Raw genomic sequence first — 21538 nt, 5'->3', positions numbered from 1 at the left:
CAGTGTGAGATATGTAAATTACTCATAAAGGTCAGAAGTTCAACTCTTCACTTTGTATATGATTATAGGAAAATTTCAGTATACTTTTGGCTCACTCAAATATCAAGGTTCAATGGCCCCATTAATGATACATTAAGTTTTCTCTGTACTATTTGTGATGCATCTTCGCTAGCCAAGGGTTTCTGATACGCTACTCTCCTCATAAGGTTTATGAGGAGAGTAGCGTATCAGAAGCCCTTGGCTAGCGAAGATGTTTGTGATGTGATGATTCAATTCCTAAATGGAATGACCTTATATACATGAAGTATTAAAGTAGAGGATGTTTAAAGGAAAATATACCAATCAACTTAGGTTCTCTTTAACAAAGGTCAAGGTCAAAATTAACACTGCAAAGCCCATATGACTATAGTAGTCATTACATATTGTTGCATTTCCTGGGGATAAAGAAGTGAAAAGAATTTTCCAATTAAAGTCAAGCACACATTAAATTTTTTTTACAAGTTTATTCATTATAAAGTATTCAAAATAATTTCACAAAAATTATTTTTATTGTTATCACAAGAAAAAACATGTTTTTCATGAAAAGACAGACACACAACACACAGTATAAATACGGATCTTCTGTGATGATTCGATGTCAACATGTAAATGCATATACAATTGTACTCATAATGTACTACCTTTCACACAAATTATAAACATTGATTGCACTTTCTTGAAGGGAAAAAAAACCCAAAATTTGTTCATTAATTGAAATAAGACTGTGAAACATGATGTGTAGCACTAAACACATTTTAAAAAGTATTAACAACCTTTCTCACAGCACTGAAATAAATAACGTCAAGCACATCCAGTTTCTAAGTATGATTCATACTTTATTATTATCAGTAGTCCAAAGGCTAATACCAGTAACAATATAAAATCTAAACTCCAAATTTCCTCTACATATCACAAAGACAACTGTGGGACTTCTATAAATATATTGTGTTATAAACTTCTGAATCAATATAAATAATTTTTTATCATGATGTTGAATCTAATATTGCAGGTACCTGTCTGCGCTTCTTAAAATTTTATCTTCTTTAGAAGCAAAACAAAATAAAAAAAAACTACATATACTTGAGTAAATTCTGTTATGTTTCTTATACACAGTACCATAACTCTTCCAGTTATTTAGCAGGCATCAAATCTTCAAGAGGTCTAGAACATTCAAATTTTTTTCAATGCCCAGTCTCAAGCTAATTTATGGACAACCTTAAAGGTAAAATTTCCGACTCTTAAATCAAAACTGTAACTGTTACTGAAATATCATTTTAAAAAAAATTATCAAAAAATGAAGTTTTCTTCATTAAATATTGACTTTGAAACAAGGTTAACTTGATGGGCATGTGCACTGGACATAAATGTCATAATTAAGAAAACTTCCAATAATGAAAATATTCATTATATCAAAGCTACATGTAAATTTAGACCTCAATCTTTTGTGTAAAGTTGTGACCTCTAGGGTATTTTTATTTTAAATATTATCTGCCTTTTTATATTTATTTCTGTGCAATTTGCATAGCTTCAGTTATGGCCCATGTACTCATGTCTTAAATCTTTACTCTAAAATTTTTCATTTCTAAGGAGTTTCAACAAGGGAAGTAATTTGAAAATGACCAATACTCTGGTACAAGAGGTCTGCATATAAGGACATTGGATGGTAATTTGAATAGCATGAATATTTCCACATACATGTACTCATCAGCAAACTTTATTTCATGCACAAGGCTTAAAAACCTTTTGCTCTGAAAGTCTCTAAATGCATGGCCAAAGGCAGGGACTATAAACAAATTTTTTTCCCTATCAGGCTATGTACCAGAAGTGTTTGGTACTGGTTCAGTCATTTTTTTTCTTTTGAAATGAAGCTGAAGGTTTTCAAAACTTATGCTTGACAGACAGTAACAGACAGCAGTTGGTCACATGATAGACTCAGGTGACCCAGTAAGAGCCAAGCACTTTCTGTTCGCAATGCATGTCCACGGCTATCAGTAACTGGGATGACCTGAAAGACAAACCAGGAGTTCTCTGATCCTTTTATCTCTTCTCGAAACAAAAGAATAATTTTCTCCATCCCTTTGATTTCTTCCTCCATGTGCAAAAACAGAAAAAAAAATCCACTGAACACATGTTCGCATTTGAGAAAGGAAAGAAGAGAAGACAACCTCCATTGCTTTTTACTTGCTGAAAGCCCTCATGAAGTGGAATACCCAATCTACTTTAGTTGACCACTGTCCACCATGGGCAGTTTTAAACTGTAAATTAAAATACTTTGCAGCCTCTTCTTCAGTCTCTTCCACAGCTAATGTCTTTCTTACATAGCTTATATCATCCAGGGACTGTAACTCTGGGATTCCACATGACAACATCATGGTGAACAGATTAATGAGAAGATGAGCATGTCTACGGAGAACCATATAGGCCTCCAAACACAATGTGTTAAACCTGTAAGGTAAGAGTAAAAGAAAAATCATTGTAAGAGAAAGTTCATTCACAAAAACCTATAAGTGAAACAGTTACTGAAATATTTCTTAATTTTTTAAGTTTTACTTTAATGAACATAACCAGCTATATCTAAATTAAGCTTTTATTTCAGAATTCATTCTGAACATGAGCAATTGGGCAAGATAAGACTTACTCGGCGAAGAGGTCATGTTTAGTACTTTTGTCTGAGCCACGGACAATGACACGCACAAAGTCTTCTGTCAGAACAAAGGGCACTCGCTCTCTGTTGATTCCAAACTTCTTTTTCTTGTGGTTCAGGAAATGGCCAAAGTCAATATGAAATACCTACAGCAAAATTGTTCATTTGAATCAGAATAGGTTAGTGTGCTACTGTACATGAAATTCAAATATTTTGTTTCTCAAATCTTATACAATGTAGAAGACAATGTAATGGTGCCTATCTTAAAGAGCCTAGCTTTAGAAAGGAAAGCACAATTTAGAACACAACTAAACAACAAATTTACTGTGATCTGCTTAACCTTTGATGCATGATTCTTTGGTCAAGATCATTATAAATCTAATTATCCCCCAGTAGGTCTGATGGGCACAGGTGCAGCGTGTTTCTTTAAAAATTTACAAACAAGAGTTTGTCCAAACTGATGTCCAACTAAAAATAAGCATTCAATTCATTAAACCACCATAAAATATTACATGTACATACCTGACCATCCCTAGTACACATGATGTTCTCTGAATGTCTGTCTCCTATACCCAAGATAAATGTGGCAACACAATAGCCGGCACAGGAACGAGTGAATGTTTCTATTGCTTGATCATATCTAAACATAAATTTAATGTTATGCTTTTACATATGTGCATTTTCACTTGTGCATTTTCACTTAAATGACATAAAAAGTCTGTAAGCTTTTTTACAGTATCAATCTTTCAATAGCTCTATATTTACATCCACTGAATTTTTTTATAAAAACCACTTCCCTTAATCAATCCATTAACTCTAGACTAGTTAAAACAGGTTTTTTCAAAGCCACCTGTATGAAAGATTTTTCAAGAAGTGGGTTCTTCCATCAAATAAACATACCAGGATGTACAGATGTCAATAACACAATATAATTTTACATAGTATTACTTTGACCTACTTGAAATGATTATATATACAGAATAAAATATATATGATAAAATCTTCTTTTTGTGTTAATGCAAAAGGTTTATGGTTTAATTTACATTGTTTTCTCCAATAGTTGCAATTGTTAATTCTATGAAAACATTTTATTGTTTAAATGTATACACCAATAATCCAGATGTAATGAAGTCCTCAGAACTTACTTTTCCTTGCTTTCTTTGTTGTTTTCTTTGATCCACCTATGAACATTACTAGAATCGATCTGAAAAGCACCAGTTATAGTCTTTTTCTGAATGTCCATAATAGTCAGGGCATCACGGACACATTCTATCAGGCCCAGCTCCTTACCGGTGGATAGACAGCCATAAGGAATTAATCTGCAAAAGCCAAAGAATGATGTCTAATCACTCTTGAACTTACCCCACTAGTCCAATAAGATAGGGGAAAAAAGCACACAGGTACACACACAAAACATTTTACTCAACATAGCTACAAGAATTCTTGCTTATGAAAAAGTCAGGTTTGACTAATAGAGTAACATATTAATATGAAATTTTTATTGAATATATTGGTTTTACACAGTGTATGATGAAAGCATTTTTGTACACCTGCTCTGAATCCATTATACTGTTTTTTTTCATTTGATTTCATAATAGGTTAAACACATACCTTAAATCTAGCCCCTCCTCTTTCCACAGTGAATCCATTACCCTTAACAGCTGCAGCGTGAGCATATCCTGCCTTAGATCTGTAAGTTTATAAAGTACTTCCATCATGATATATTCTATTTCAATGTATCATAAATTATTATATTTGGACATTAAACAAATTCATTAATGGTACATGTATAACTTGAAAGAAAGCATGCTACACCTTACCATCTCCATTTTTGAAGAAGAACTTGAAGGAGAGGAAATAAATATCAGCCATTGGATCAGCATTCTGCCATGATAACTTTAGTGGTCGCTTGGCAGACTTCATCACTTTACAGTCTGCAGCACTGTTAAAAGTATATGTAATAAATACATCTTAAGATCTACTTTAAAAATACATGTATACCATTCTGTGGGCACTCAAAATCTTTACTTTCTATGGAAATCTTGCTGATTGAGTGACCTACCACAGATCTCCCAGTCTGTTGCTGTTGTTCAGCGGTGACAGGAAGTTACGCAGAGCTTCATGGTAATCAGGCTGCTGTAGTTGTAAATGGAGGTGTTTCATTTGTTCTATGTGGTCCTGGAAGCACAAAATTCATCATACAAAATTCAGTTTTTGAGAATTCAATAAAATCTTCCAATCTATACTCACTGTGAAATACCATATACTGATAATTACGCATTAACTCTTTCCAGAGGTTCTTTTCAAGGTGTGTACAGCAAATAACTACATGAACATCTAAACGCTAAATGCTTACATTTTTGACGTCCATTCGAAGAGCATCTGTAAGTTTAGTGAGTTTTTCTAGTGCCTCCACCTGCCTGGTCAAAACTTTTAAGTATGGCCCAAGGCCTCGACAGAATGCCTCCAGCACAAGTCCAAACCTAGTTCTAATGGCAGGGTGGTGCATTTCAGACCTACAGTTAGAAGAATAAAAATTTCAAGTGTTTCACTTCAAGGGGCATTTGTATAAATATCTTTTTGTTAATAATGATTGAGATAAATACTTACTTGAGATGCCAGAAGAAGATTTGTCCTATCTTTTGATTTAAAAGTGCTTTCTTCAGCAAAAATCTGGTGATTGGGTTATCTAGATATGGCTCGAATTTTAATGCCTGAAAGGAAAATACTTTTTAAAAATCTTTTCATACAAAGTGTAGCTCCTTACAAAGGAAATTTGAGTAATGCAGACCAAAGCATCAGATTGTAACCAATTTGAAAAAAATAAACTGCCTGAAGAAGTATTAAGGATGTCTGGAAATGACAAGATTATATAGTCTAATGAATGAATTACATGTACACAATTTCTTTGACTGGACTGATCTGTATGAATTGAAATGTACACTGTTTGTTAGTGGGACCTACCTGTACAAGCTGTAGAAGGTATCGTTGTAGTTTTTCATCTGTGAGTTTCTGTTCCATGCATCTAACAGCAAAGCTACGAACATGAGGATCGGGAAATGAGCAGTCTAACAGCTCTAGAACAACTTCCGGCTCTAAAATGGGCCATTTCTTCAGTAACATGTACATCTACAAATGAAAGATGTTTACATTAACTGTAAAAATTAGAATATTGACAGAAATCAGCAATTATAATACAGTTGGAAAGGAACTTAAATAAGTATAGCAAATACTCATACAGTGTATTTGTACTACATATTTACTAGATAAAATATGGTGCTGATTATATCTAATACATGTATATAGAGCAGAAAGCACATGTATGTGTATATTGTGAACAAAACAATGGTGACTTGTCACTATATCAGAATGAAAATGTGATATTCTACAATGTTTCAAATTAACTATTGCATTAATAGACTTTTCTATCTTTACTGGATGCTGTCAGAATTTCTATGCAGAAGTATAAACATTATTTGGATTTTTCATGTAAAACTAAAATATACATGTATGTAACTTCAATTTTCTAATTCAGACAAGAACTTCTGATACATTTACAAGAAGACACAGCTGACTTTGAAGTTGGTATTTTACAGAAAATCTTACTTGAGCCACATTTTCACGATCATTCCATCTCATAGCTTGAAGGAGTTTTGGCAGAGAATGGGGGAGAGTCAAGCAGAACTCCCTGAAAAGTGAGATACTCAATTAATAAAAATAATTTCATAGGTATCAGTGACGGATGATTCCATATATGAATAAACAATTTTGAAAATGAATCAACTTGTTTTAAAAAGCAGATTTTTAAAAGTGGATTCATGCACACCTTTGCCTCCACAGTATCTCTTTTTCCTGGTAAGAGATTTCAGCCAATGGATCACGTAACACAACTTCTCTAATTGTTTCCTCATCCCTCTGTCTGCTTATAGGAGTCTCCTGTTTTCAATAATAATAATACAATAAAAACATACAAAGATATTCAAAGAATACAATGTCAGCTTATCATACCATTCTTCATCGTATACGGTGAAACCTCATTATCTCTAACTCTCTAAGGTTAAAGTACATAAAGGAAAAAGTTGTAGAGACTTCCAACTCACTTTGACATATCCCCAGGTATTTGAGATACTGATGTTTGAGAAACTAAGTTGAACTGTATATGGATGGTTATATATACAATATTCCATTATTTACATATCTCCAATAAGAACTGGGTGTTGTTTTTTGATTTTCTCTATGATACAAACCAGTAAATGAGTTCTTCGTTCACTAGTTGTCAGAAAGTGAGCCAATTCTTCGAACTCGTATTCTTGAGGGTGCACCACAGGAAAGGCAAACCTATCAAATTCTATCTCAAGACAGGCTGTCTCTTTTTCATCAGGGTTTGATCCTAAAGTTTAAAATCACAATCTTATTAGAAGATGTATGAACTACTTAAATTGTTGAATGTACATCATCATCACCCTAAGTGATCAAATATCATTACAAAAACATTTTAAGCAAGCTTTACACAACTAAATTAAACGAATAAAGACATCCAAAAAACTTTTGGAAATGCACTTAAAAAACACTTGCTCATATTTGTGAATTTGATAATTTTTCAATCAAAAGTTACCTGGAATACCAATGGGATTCAGAAGTTCATCCATTCCCTGGGGCATAGGCCACAGATTTAGACTAACTTTTTCATTTAGAAGTCTGTCATTGAAATCAAACAGCTGTAGATTTCCCCAAGCTAAGGCAAAGGTCACCTAAAATGTCAATACCATTATTACTAGAAGTGTTTACTTTTGAATTTACTTCAACAACAAAAAGAAAAGTTCAATTTTTTAAAAAATCATTTACATAATTATGCATGTGTCTTGTCTTAACATCAATAGCTAATAAATATTCATGACTGCATTAATGTATATAGACAAATACTAAGAATTCACCAGATAAGAAAACTAGAGAGGAGATATACCTTTCTGTTCCTCCTTCTGTTGACAGAACAGATGGACATACAGAGTCGGGCACTGCGGGGAATATCAGTCATGTTGAGGAATTCCAGCCACTCGTTCCAGCGAGGATTGTTAGACTCCACTTCCTTTGTCACCTGAGCTTCACAAAGAGCCTCAGTACCATGATAAATGCCTGCCTTGACGTATATCTACAATAAAAAGACCTGGGTAAAAATCAAAATTCATCTACAATGTTCCCGAGGTAAATGTGTTACTGATTAAAAAAAAAAAAAATAAAATACCTTTCCTGCCTCTCTCACGTTGACATAAGTCGCACAGTTTATTTTGATCCTGATTGCAGCATTAATTTCCCAGAGAGATATGGTTGGCTGATTATTTATATCTAACAGTAACTGATGACCTGCATAAACCAAACAATAAAGACTCATAACAAACATGACAGGAACTTTATTTTTTCTTTACACAATAATACTCTGAATTAAAAAATTTAAAAGTTTTTCAAAGCATGGAATTTATTTTTAAAAAATTATCCAGTAAAAACACTCAAAACGAAGTGCCAGGGATGGACAATTTTCGTTCATTATGTTATTCATTAAATCTGTTAAGTTCATATTTTAAAATCACTATATTGTAAGCATAAATTCATTTATATTTTTTAAGCATTTTTGCTATAAGCATGTTTTACTGTCTATGTCTAATATTCTGTCAAATATGTATTTCACAGTTTGTGGTTGAATACGATTTTTATTCAATGAAAGCTGTGTGTTTTCTATCCTCAGCCTTGGCAATGGGATAGGAAACAAACAATGAGGTGGATAAAAACGATATCTAACTATAAACCATGGGAAATGCATGCACCTATTACATATTTTACAGTTTTAATATATGAATTCACTTTGTTTTACTTCATAACAAAAGTCATTGTGACCTCACAACTGAAGGATATGCAAATTTTATAAAAATATGTGATATTAAAATAATAAAGGAATAAATGTGATAAATATCAAATAGTTAGAGTTATCTTCACAAGATTAATGCCTTCCAAAGGGCAAAATCAAAGAATTTACTTCATCAAGTATCCACAGATGCATCTTATATGCAAGTTTGGTTTGGATACCAGCTGAGATATTCCAGGAAGTGATCTAAATTGCAAAGTTTAACTTTCTTTCTACATAGCAGACAGATAAATGGACTCCCCCCACCCCCCCATTTTTACAACTGTGTTATGGGGGTATGAAGATTTTTACCTCTTTGTGCATAAGATGGCATTTGATATGTAAACTCTGGAAGTGTTGCATAAATCCCATCTTTGGTCAATAACATGAACTGTGGTATCTTCTCTGTAGCAATACATTCTCTAACATACTGTGAAAAGAAAACACCAGAATAAGCCAGTCTTAAAGCAAGGACTTATTAAATGCGGGCTTACATGAAAAGCAGTTTTCTTTAGTCTACAGAAAGCTTATCTGCAATACTAGTGTACATGATGTACTAGTAGTTAATACCTGAATTCTAATAACTCAGTATTTTTTAATTCAGAGCAACACTGGTACAATCTACCAGAATCAGTTGGTCTATATACTGGTACTTAAGTTTTAAAAATTTTAATAAATAAATGTAACCACAACTTACCCTATATTGACTTATTGGATTCTCTGCCAATAAAAACTCATCACAACCACACACTTTAAGGGCATACGTGCCCTTATAACTTTCTATCAGTCCATCCAGCTGTGATGTAGTGATGTCCATTAGGCGCCCCCTTCGCCGTATGACCTCTGAAATAACATCAATGGGTCGAGCTGTGTGTCCCACACTGACACTAAATTTATTTCTATTGCCATCGTCTGATACTATCCATATACAGCAAACAACATGCCCTTCTGAAAAAAAAAATTGTGAAACTCAGTAATATAAATTCATACATCAAAATGAACCTGAAATGAACCTGAATTTATGAAATTTTACGATATTTTTTTTTAACTCTTGAAATGCATTAGTTCCTTAATCAAATTTCCTTCCCTTCATTTACGTTTGGAAGAGGTAAATATCTCTTTTGAATTGTGTGTCATAAAATTATAACATTTTTTTTACCTTTTTTCTTTAATTTCTTTTTGAGATGTGGAGGTAGTTCTGGTGAGGATTCAAGGTCGGGGGGATATGCACATAACGCAGCACTTTGTTTACTATTAATCTGTCTCTGTTCTAGAGCCTCGCGACAAACATCTAGGGCTGTCCGTCTAAATGTCATCACTTCAAGATCTTTCATGTTATCAAAATCACTGGTCGGTATTCCAATTGTCATACCTAATTGGATTTTCAAAAATAATTCATTGTAAATGTAAAATAGTTGTCAATAATTTTTTTTCAAATTATTGATACATCTTTTGTGGTATGATTTTCATAATGGATATTTTTAAGTTTTTTGTAGTTGACTTGGAAAATGAAATGGGATTAATATCTATCAAACTTAAATCATAAATCAATATCAAAAGTAATTCAAACTTATAGTGAGTAGCTTAAGTTCTTCAAAAGGAAAAACCACACATTAAAATACATATCTGATTTAATAAACACACCTATTTCATAATTAATTATCTTTTCTTCTCTGTTCCCAATTGGTTCAACAACTTTGAGTACAGGCATAAACAGTCTAAGATCACACAGTCTTCTAGTTTCATCATAGAATTCCTCACTCTCTGCATCTTGTGTAATGCTCACAAAAATATATGACCCCTGGTCCCCAAGTTTATGAAAGAGGGGGTAATTTTTAGCTTCTATCCATAACTGAGCTTTAATCCTTTCTAATGTTTCATCTCGGTTCACCATCAACTGTAAGCAACCAAAATATCAAGTTTTATTACTTTACATTCAATATACTACTTACTAAATTTGTACTGGTAAATGTTTTTTAATCAAAGTGGTGTACTTGGATTAAGTACCAAAAAGTTTTGGCACAGGTAATATAAAAAATTCCTGTAACTTCTGGTGGAAAAAGTTACAATCAAGGTTAAAATTTTTAGAATGTAGGTCAAAAATCAAGGTCAGGGGGTCAAAAATCATAACACATTTAAAAGGCCTTGTCGTAGGTAATACACGTGAAATATTACAGCCCTATCTTCTTTCATAGAAAAGATACATGTTTTACACAAGTTAAATTTTTTTTGAAGTAAATCAAGCTTCAGAGTCAAGGTTGTGAGGTTAAAAATCATAGTACACTCAAAAAGTTCTTGTCACAGTCTGACAGATAGGAAAACCCTTTCTACTTTTATAGAACAGATATAACAAAAGTCAAAATGAAAAGGTAAGTCAAACTTCAAGGTCATGAGGTCAAAAATCATAGTGTACTTGAAAAGGTCTTGTCACAGGTAATACACATATGAAATATGAAAACCTTATCTTTTCTCATTCAAAAATCATTACCTAATTAAGTCAAAATTTTTATAACGTAGGTCAAACTACAAGATCAAGGTCATGATCGAGGTCTAAAACCCTAAAATATTCTGAAAGGTTTTGTCACAAGTAATGCATTTGTGAAACATGAAAAACCTGTCTTTTCTCATTCGAAAATTATGACCAAGGTTAAAGTTTTTGTGACAGACTGACTGAAAGACGAACAAATGAGATTTAAAATGTCCAACCCTTTCGCAAAATCGAGGGACAATAATACCTGTAAAACATGGATAAAGAGTATTTATTTTGAATATTGATGTACCGGTAAATAAAAGAATCAAGTTATATATACCTGTATTAATACCCCTGTTGGCATAAGACAATCCACCTTCACCTGCGAGGGCATCAGGTGGTGGCCCCATAGCTCCCCTGAACTAGGTGGCATTATTCTGCAAAAATGATGCATTTTTTAGATTTTAATCCTTTAGCAAGAAATGTAAATGTCATTATTCCGTACAGTATAATTTTCTTTATACTAGAAATCTCTGACAGACATAAGCTTTGGCAATAATGATTTGAAAGGATTCACTGTTATTCTTATTTTTAGTAACCATTTTACCACTGTTCATCAGAATAAAAACCCAATGTACCCGGTACAGAATTATATACATTGTACATATATTTTAGTAAAGTCTAATTGTGGACCAAGTTTTATTGAAACTGAACTAAACCGAACAAGGAGGAATATAATTTTGAAGGACTATTTTATGGAATTTTTTATCTTTATTAATCATTGCAATATATCTTTTGTCAAAATCAAAATATGATATAGAGTATTATATTAATGTAGTCTGCTTGAGTACCAAGTTCTATTGAAATCAGACCAAAACTTAAGAAGGAATAGCATTTTGAAAAATATTTGTTTGCAGACAGACAGACTATGTATATGCATACAAATGCACAAGCTCTTCTAGTATCTGACTGGTAGAGCTAAAAAAAAAATGCCTTATCGCCTTAATGGTCACCTGATCTACTGAATGACAATTTTGATAATTGATATAATAAAGTGAACTAAATTGATAGAGGAAGATATGTTGCTCACAAACAAGAGAAATAGAGCAATCATGATCAAAAATTTATGATTGACACACAATGATCAGTGTTTCCCCTATAAAGAACCACTTCAAATAATATAATGCTGCTTAGATATCAAAATTTAAAACATAACTGTTATAAGGTCCACAGAGATTTTATTTATGAACCTCAACCCCTAGCTTGTTACAACTGATCTCAAACCCTTTACTTTGAAATAAAGGGAAAACACATACGGAATGACAGACAAAAACAATATAGAAATTAAGGTCACCTGAGTGACTCAGATGATCTTAAAATATAGACATAACCTAAATGGTAAAAGGAAAATGTTTTCAGAATGGCACTTAAAAACTGAAATGAAAAAGAAAAGTAATGGAGATGACTTCTGCTCATCATTCCCCATTAATATCTGCTTGACAGAATGAAATACATATCAAGAAATATTTTAAACTTATATATATAAATTAATGGCAATAATTTTAGTGAAGGGTTTCTTTAATGTATTATTAAATCGATGAAAACTTTTTTAAAAAAAAACTTGGTCATTTACATTTGTGATGACTTAATTGGTAAAAAAAAAACTTAGTGGGAGAATCTCCCTAATTCTACATCAGGAGATTTATCGAACTAAAATTGTTAATTCAAGTGTTTAATAACTATATTGACTAAAAGCTTGCAATTTCAAATTCTTTCCTTTGAAGTAATCCAATTCATAAACAATTATCTAACAGAAAAATACATTGTACATGTAATACTTTTCTGATCTTATACGCAGGTGATCTGATCTAATATGCAGGTGTAGAAAATTCATACATTCCTGACAAACTGGTATTGAATCTTGCAAAAATGTCATGCAATATTCATCTTTGTAAACCTAGATCAAAATATCCTCTCCAATTTTTGTTTAAAATTCAAAAAATAATACACACAAAAGTATTCTATTACAAAGTGTCAGGGCAAATTGACTTCAAATATCTGCAAAATGAAACTTGTTTGTATATTCATGTTCACCATTAAATACTGTGTACCTGAGTCATTGAAAAAACAATAATTGATCTTAATCTACAAAATAGAACCTAAAGTCAACTAGAAGAAAAAGAATTAGTTGGTTTTTAAAGATTAAACATTCCTTAAGACTTTTTCATACATACCAAATGGTGTCAAGCAAATCCTTTATTAATAAATATTTTATTTATACTGCAGCTAGATAAATTCCCAGAGAGATTAGTTTAAGGTAAAACTATCAATTATTTGTTCAGTAAACAAAAAAACTGATGGACATTGAACAATTCACTGCACCGGAAAAAGAACCGTCTTACACCAGTCTCTACAGGTGTTATTTAAAGTTTAGAAAACCAAACAAACAAAAAATGACTGCTTACATGTCATCACTCTAAGCCATTTTGTGGTTAGTCCCACAAAGTTCATTCGGTATTTTCAGCAGATTGCTATGCATACTAAGAGGTTTGAAACTTACAAAGTACCATAATATGTATAGATGACACATGGATCTTTCACTAGTTGTCAAAAACAAACATTTCAATCATTTAGACACAGGAAGTATATAGAATCCTTGACAGAAACAAACATGTCTATGACATGGCACATGTCTGGGGCAGGCATGATGTTGGCATAATGATTACAATCAATAATCAACAGACAATTTTTTTCCTTTAATGCTTAAACTTTCACTTTCATTATAATCCATTCCTTATTAAGATTACTTGAAATAAAGGTAATCTGTATACATGACCCTCTGACAAAACAAAATTAGAAACTTAAAGTAGATCTTTTTTTAACAAAAACTATACTCAGAAAAAAAGTGCTCCCCCCCCCCCCCCCCCCCCCCAGCGTTCTACGGGCCTGCTAATAATTGATATAATCAAAAAACCTCAACCTACACTCCAATTATTACACAGTGACTGAGATATATACAATCAAAACAAACAGTACCTTGAGCACCGAACTTCTTACAGGTAAATTGCAGGTAAATTCTTAGAAGGTTATTCTCAGATGTGGCTGTCCTTCGATTAACAAAGGAGAAATATTGAATTTTTGATAACATCTTCATTGCTTCACCAAATGTTGGTCTGTTTACAAATTCAGGCTGATATCTGTGGACATATTTGAGGAAAGAAGACTTGTAAACAACATTGTTTTGCTCTCATTTGAAATCAACCATCCCTTCGGTCTCCCTGAGGTTTGAATAATTGCATCACCGTGGGTGTGGGCTGCCATTTGTGTTTAATAGGGACAGTATCCACCCATACACTATGGAAACTCTAATACTCAAATATGTTTTATCACTTCATTATGTTTTACCACTTAATTAATCTATAAAATCTTTTTATCTAGGGATGATTAAATTACTCACTCTAAAAAAATATTTTTCAATGCCATACAAAACATATTACTATACAAAATGTACCATTAAAAGATTTTCCTGCTTTTATTATTAGAACTTTACGAATATATACTAGAACTTTAAATTTTTAATTAAAATTGTAAATTTTATGTGACTGCCAGCATGTCTGCATTAATGCAGGTATCTATAAATTTAATGATTACATTACTTTGATTTCCATTAATCTATTAAACCCCATTTCTTAGGAGGTAAAGCATGTTATTGGAATAATGATTTTATCATGCACAGCTTGTCAACCTGAGAAAAAACAGGTCTGGTACAGTAAACACGTACACAAACAACATGATTGAAACATCCGTGTTATTTTTTAAGACTTGTTTTCTCAAATGGCTGTAGATGCAAATGAGATTTGGCAAATTTTTATTTTTTGGATGAAAATAAATAGATCTGCTGCCAAAATAAAATAATAAATAACAATGACTAGTCAAATCCGCATCTTGATTACTGTGACTACAAGTTCTATAAATATATGAATTATGAATACAATATTTTCATGCATATACATATATGTATTATGTGGTTTCTAACAGATGAGCTTAATAAATGTATCCTTATTTTTAAACTTTTTGATTTATTGCACTTCACTTTGACATATGGCTACAAAAGGAATTTCCATTCATAAAACATTTATAAAAAAAAGTTTTTCTAATATGATTCTTCCTCCTTCCATGGGTACCACCATACCTGTACATTCTTTGTAGCTACCTATCAGTCTTTTTTTTTCTCTATACATACATAATTTTTAATGGTCATATTACACACAAAGTCTTCTCAGTACACACCTGGTGTACACCTAGATGTCTCCAATGTTTCAATTAAAAATAAAGTGTTTCTGTGTAATTATCATTAATAATACCCTCATGGTATATTTGAGGAAAACAAGCTCAACTGAAAATAGAAAATGTAAAGTTATAACATATAGGGTCATTATTCTCCTAGACATCAAAGTTAGTTGAAAGGCCATCATCAAGAAATGTCTGTATATAATGTACAAGTACATGTATATAGTTATATACAGGTATCATTCAACATATTTTACACTTTGAGCAGACAAAAAATGCAGAAGAGAATGCTGAAATTCACACAAGAGCTTGAAAAGCTCTCAACTAAATGTCTACTTAGATTAAATTTTTGGAAATTTTTCTCTTTATTGTAGTTTTATTGGCATAGCAGCTACAGCTTTATTTATATTAAATAACTTTACATGTGTAGGATATGGACATACGGACAACTTATATGACTGGACTATATATAATTCTTTGAACTAATTTTAAGTTTATTAATCATTATACTATGCAAAAATATCCCCCTTTTTTAATTTAATCATATGAACCAAAAAAAAAAAGATGTTGAAGGTATAAATAATTCATTTCATTATATGTGATTTCTAAAAAATATTTCTCTTTCAATATCATTTTCAGACAAGAGGCTTAAGGGCCTTAACGGTGACCTGAGTGTAATACAACCTTGAGCACAGAAGATTTTTATGCCCCCAGATCGAAAGATCCCGGGGGTATATATTTTTTTCTGTCTATCTGTTTGTCTGTTTGTCCGTTTGTCTGTCTGTCTGTTGTCAACTTTAACCTTGCCCATAACTTTTGATTGGTTGGAGCTATGACTTTCATATTTCCCATGTGTATTCATTGTGACAAGACCTTTCTTTGGGTACCATCATATTTGACCTTTTGACCTTGACCTTGGAGTTTGACCTACTTTTGCAAAATTTTATGAGACTTTAACCTTAGCCATAACTTCTGAACAGTTGGTGCTTGGGGTTTCAAACTTCACATGTGTATTCTTTGTGACAAGACCTTCCTTTGGATACCAACAACTTTGACCTTTTGACCTTGGAGTTTGACCTACTTTTGAAAAACTTTAACCTTGGCCATAACTTTTGAACAGTTGGTGCTTAGGGTTTCAAACTTTACATGTGTATTCCTTGTGACAAGACCTTTCTCTGGATATCAACCACTTTGACCATTTGACCTTGACCTAGGAGTTTGACCTACTTTTGAAAAACTTTAACCTTGGCCATAACTTTTGAATGGTTGGAGCTGGGCTTTCATACTTCACATATGTAATCCTTGCGACAAGACCTTCCTTTGGATACCAACCACCACTTTGACCTTTTGACCTTGACCTAGGAGTTTGACCTACTTTTGAAAAACTTTAACCTTGGCCATAACTTTTGAATGGTTGATGCTAGGGCTTTCATACTTCACATATGTAATCCTTGTGACAAGACCTTCCTTTGGATACCAACCTATTTGACCCTTTGACCTTGACCTAGGAGTTTGACCTACTTTTGAAAAACTTTAACCTTGGCCATAACTTTTGAATGGTTGGTGCTAGGGCTTTCATACTTCACATATGTAATCCTTGTGACAAGATCTTCCTTTGGATACAAACCACTTTGACCTTGACCTTGACGTTTGACTTTTATTCAAAAAACTTTAACCTTCGCCATAACTTCTGAACAGTTGTATCTAGGTCTTTCAAATTTCATAGGTGTATTCCTCGAGACAAGACCTTTCTTTGGGTATCAACATTTCTTATCTTTTGGCCTGGATTTTGACTTGCATTTGAAGAAACTTTAACCTTCGCCATAAGCTGCCATACGGGGGCATCAGTGTTTCACAAACACATCTTGTTTCACTATGTAATCAATAGCTCTGCCCTAACACCATAACCCATGACCAAGGGACTAGAAATTTCACAATTTTGGTAGAGACATCCTTGCTCATCATAATTATGCTAAATATGCAGGAGCAGAGAAGAAGATTTTCCAAGAAATAATGCATTTTCAATATACATTTGTATAATGAATAGAGCCCTGCGCTTACACAAAAAGCCCTGACCCATGCCATGAATTTCACAAATTTTGAAGGGGCATCCTTGCTCATAATTATGCAATTAATTTGTCTGCTAAATTTTATATATGTGGGGAGAGAAGATGATAGAATTTATGCATTTTCACTTTACAATCAATACAATTCTAAACACCAGAACCCGTAACCCAGGGGCAATGAATTTCACAATTCTGGAAGAGACCCCATTGCTCATCATATTAAACCATGGACTTCATATTTTACTTGCTTATTACACAGGAGCAGAGAAGATTTTCAAAAGAATTAATACATTTTTACTATTATAATAAATGGACTACATTTGGACAACAGAACCCCTGGCCCAGGGCCATGAATTTCACCATTTTGAAAGAGGCATACTTGCTCATTTTAACCATGCACTCAATTTGTCTGCTGAATATACAGGGGGAGAGAAGATTTTCAAGCCCCCCTTTCAGCTCCAGAACCCCTCATCCCTGACACAGAGGCCATGAATTACACAATTTTGGTAGAGGGTTGAATGCTTATTACAATCATGCCAACAGTTTGAGTGCTTGACGACCAGGAGTAAAGAAGATTTTTAAAGATAATTGATTAAATTAATTTATACGGTTTTAGCCCCATCCCCTCAGGCCCCAAAGGAGCGGGGACCATGAAATTAAAAAATTTTGTTCCCTATCACCCATAGATGCTATATCCCAAAAACAGTTAAAATTGGTTCAGAGAAGATGCTAAAAATGTTCAAACGTTAATACATGACGACGGACGAAAACAGGTAATAGATCACTTCAGTCACTGGTGACCTAAAAAATGAATTTAGCAGCTAGGAAATAGACACACCTAGTCAATACAGCATAGTACATACCTTTCACATGTCATTCTGTCATGCAGGTACATTTATATTTCATACCTTCAATATTCCATTAAAAACATTATTACATGTATTATACTTTAAAGCACTTTTTGGTAATATGAGATATCTGATCTAATGCACCATTGTTTGAAACAGGACGTTGTAAAACATCCTGAAATTTGTGGGGGAAAACACACTGTTAAAATAGCTGGAAATCTATTGTGTACTTTAAAAAGTCAAATTACAAAAGAAAATAATTATCTATTTAAAAACTGAATTCAAAAGTGTACAAATAAAGAAATGTAAATAGATAAGGAAATTTAGAATAGACATGCTACTCCATCACTATTTATAATTACAGAACTACTTGAGAGAAAAATTGTCTGAAAAGCCAGAGTTTATGGTACCTTTCCATTATCCTTGTTTTTCAACTTTTGAAGGAACATGAGGAAGTATATCCATTTGAACTCCATAAATTACAGAATATCTCTTGAATGATTATATTTAAATTTATTATGTAAGCTATTCTCAGCATTCTGTCATTCAAAATGCCTTTTGTTAATTGCAATCTGTCAACAGTACTTTTCTGCATAATGCAGATCATTTTTTTTCAAAGTTTAATTCACAAAAGTAAATTAATCAACATCTAAGGCATCTGAAGTACGAGAGCTTAAATTCCTTATGGAAAGTTATACTAATAAATTGTATCACTGTTTTGTAAACTTCATGTACATGTATCCTATAAAAACTGAATTGATAATGTTAATTGTATAAATTTTACATCAGTTTCTTTCACATAAGGTGCAGTATTATTCAGTGTTACAAGGTGATAAGGTACGACAGCTTGAGGCCACAGTCTAACCAACACCTGGTTTGTTGGTACATTGTCAACAGAAACATCTAGCTAATAACAACTAATAAACAAATTGTATAATGCAGGAGTCATTCTCACTTGTTTACCTATGAGGGTTGACTATAATATACTAAACATATATCATCCTCTTTAATAATTGAGATAAGATGATTGACAAATGAGAGAAACAGGAATGCTGCATATGTCAAGCCTTTACAAGTAATTTTTTGTTGGTTTAATACTACAGTTATCCTCATGAGCTTCAATTCAGTGCCAACATCTTTCATTTTTTAATCTGAAAACAAAAACTTTACTATCCATTTCCTAAGATTAATACGTCTTCCTTTAACATGTTTAAGTAAAATGTTTGATATCCTTACTTGAGAGTTAATGCCTTAGTCTAAACCTTTAGTGCCATTTTCAACAGAGAAGACAGGGCATGCAAAGAAATGTCAGAAATCTGGTGAATCAGAATGACCTGAGCTGACATAATTTTTTTTTTATTTTACAGCATATATTTCAGTGTCTGAAGAATGCCTGACTATGCTGGTAAATCTTCTACAATTATTAGTGTCAAAGATGGAAGAAATTACAACCAGATCAGGATTCAAACCTGGAGAACTACAACCCTTGTCTCTAATCTTCAAAAAAAAAAAAAAAAACCCAGGTTTCTTCCTGGCAGGTTTTTGTCTGTAAATTTCAGTGCATGGCAAAGCTCACAGTAGGGCTTTCACGGTTCCAAAATTTTTCAGGTCGGGTCAGTTCTGTAAATTTTCAGTTCGGTTTCGGGTTTTTTCGGTTCTGTTATTAATACCTCTATTTAGAACCTTAATTTCATGAATCTAACATAAAAAAAATCTTTATTTGTTACGTTACATTCACCTTGAAAACAAATCTTATCCATGTTAACATCTTGACATCGGTTTTTAGGACTACTAGGCCGACTACTGGCTACAACATGGCCATTTTTGCTTGTTTTGATATATATCTAATCCTTTCGTGACAAGTGTTTTGTCATGGAATGAAGTATAATCCAGTTGCGATGTTTATTTATCACTGTTATCATCATCATTCTTTTGATTTCGACGCCATTTTTGTATAAAACATACTCTAATATATAAACCAGATCCGAACCGAAATCCTGAAAAAATGGAACCGAAACCGAATGACTTGTACCGCAGTTTTAGGTTATTTCGAGGAACCGTGACAGCCCTAGCTCACAGTATACAAAACTTGTGATGGAACAGTTCTTGCCATTAAGACCAAAATCTAGCTTTATTACAATATATTTAAAACTATTATTTTAACTTGTTTAAAGTCAATATCGTATATCTTGAATCACTAAAATTTTACAAAAGCATTATTCAAGAAGTTTTCAAGTGGACATGATCTTAATACTGAGATTTTTGGTTTTGATCAAAATTCTTTTGCAAATTGGTCTAAAATTAAACTCTGGTCCCTTAACTCGACAGCAGGTCTATCAATATCGAGATCAGCTTATGATGCATAAAGATACATGCCTGACCCACAACCAAACATGCCCCCAACAGTTTATTCAACCTGGAAGAAATAATTGCTGGAAGAGTTGCATCAATTATGATCTAGGGCATATGCACTTCATTTTAATACTATGTGCATGTATGAATTTTCAAGTTGTGTCCCGTGGCCACCATCTTGGGAGAAAACCCAGAGAATCCTCACAGTAGCTTTGTAGCTTACTGTTTTGTAAATTTGTCATAGGACAGGAAAAAAAACGCAGTGGATTTATCACAGCAGGCCCAAATGTTTGGTAGCATGAAGAAGAAAAATATTGTCTCTTTCCATTTTACTTTTTGGTTGACTCCGCAAAGGGACACAACTTTTGCAGAGTGTTTATTGGACTATGGGAGTGCCATACAGTAAAATTATATTCAAATGCTAGTTGTTGAATAACTTTCCATATATAAAAAGAACCATTCTGTTTATAAAATGTGCCTCTGAACTTTTCAATGTCCGAAAATTTACGAATAAATATCATGTGTTCTGTTACGTAGGTGTGAATTTGTGACCATGTGGTAAAAAAGAATAACTGATACAGACACTGTATATCAGAAAACTTAAACAAAAAATAAGAATTGAATTATGACAGAAGGTCTCCTTGACTAAAATTCTTAACAAATCATAACAAACAAACCTAAAACTTACCCTCTATATTGATATACCCCAGAAAATCATGTGGGACAAATGACAAAAACAACTTGTTTATCTTCTAACTTCTCTAAAAATCTGTTCATCCCACCGGAAGTGTGAACACTAAATGTAGAATCTACTCGGACTACTGAATCGGAAACAATTCTTACGTATTTTAAAATAAATTATTCAAATTCTAAAAGCTAAAAAAAAATATGATATAGGGTCATAACTTGATGCAATAAATAATTGGACAAAAA

General features: G+C 32.7%; 1 protein-coding gene across 2 annotated transcripts; it reads right to left on the bottom strand.

Annotated features, from left to right (window-relative positions):
* Positions 1-562: 562 nt before the first annotated feature.
* On the bottom strand, positions 563-21405 carry LOC133172244 (phosphatidylinositol 4,5-bisphosphate 3-kinase catalytic subunit alpha isoform-like). Of its 2 annotated transcripts, none has more exons than XM_061307095.1 (22): positions 21294-21405; positions 11390-11486; positions 10224-10476; positions 9739-9951; positions 9277-9527; positions 8892-9009; positions 7926-8044; positions 7647-7832; positions 7299-7434; positions 6931-7073; positions 6510-6619; positions 6290-6371; positions 5648-5812; positions 5294-5397; positions 5040-5199; positions 4746-4861; positions 4504-4625; positions 4295-4373; positions 3829-4002; positions 3206-3323; positions 2678-2829; positions 563-2484 (listed from the first exon to the last, which is right to left on the bottom strand). In XM_061307095.1, exons 2-22 carry the CDS (start codon positions 11480-11482, stop codon positions 2217-2219), a joined length of 3162 nt encoding a protein of 1053 aa, XP_061163079.1. In that variant the 5' UTR covers positions 11483-11486; positions 21294-21405; the 3' UTR covers positions 563-2216. The 2 variants fall into 2 exon arrangements, with proteins under 2 accessions (XP_061163079.1, XP_061163078.1); XM_061307094.1 differs by lacking the exon at positions 21294-21405 and adding an exon at positions 13515-13536.
* Between the last annotated feature and the right edge of the window lie 133 nt (positions 21406-21538).

The sequence above is a fragment of the Saccostrea echinata genome, unplaced genomic scaffold (genome assembly GCF_033153115.1).
Source record: "Saccostrea echinata isolate AGI-Se365-2 ecotype Australia unplaced genomic scaffold, CSIRO_AGI_Sech_v1 ptg000054l, whole genome shotgun sequence".
Taxonomy (NCBI): Eukaryota; Metazoa; Mollusca; class Bivalvia; order Ostreida; family Ostreidae; genus Saccostrea; species Saccostrea echinata.
This window is presented reverse-complemented; position numbering and strand designations above follow the sequence as displayed.

Bases quoted from the DNA above. Each gene is read 5' to 3' on its own strand.
- LOC133172244 (XM_061307095.1), bottom strand. From the start codon at position 11,482: ATGCCACCTAGTTCAGGGGAGCTATGGGGCCACCACCTGATGCCCTCG. The intron at 5,813-6,289 runs GTAAGATTTTCT...TTTCATTTGTAG, and splicing joins ATCGTGAAAATGTGGCTCAA to ATGTACATGTTACTGAAGAA. The intron at 4,862-5,039 runs GTAAGCATTTAG...TTGTGCTTCCAG, and splicing joins TTCGAATGGACGTCAAAAAT to GACCACATAGAACAAATGAA.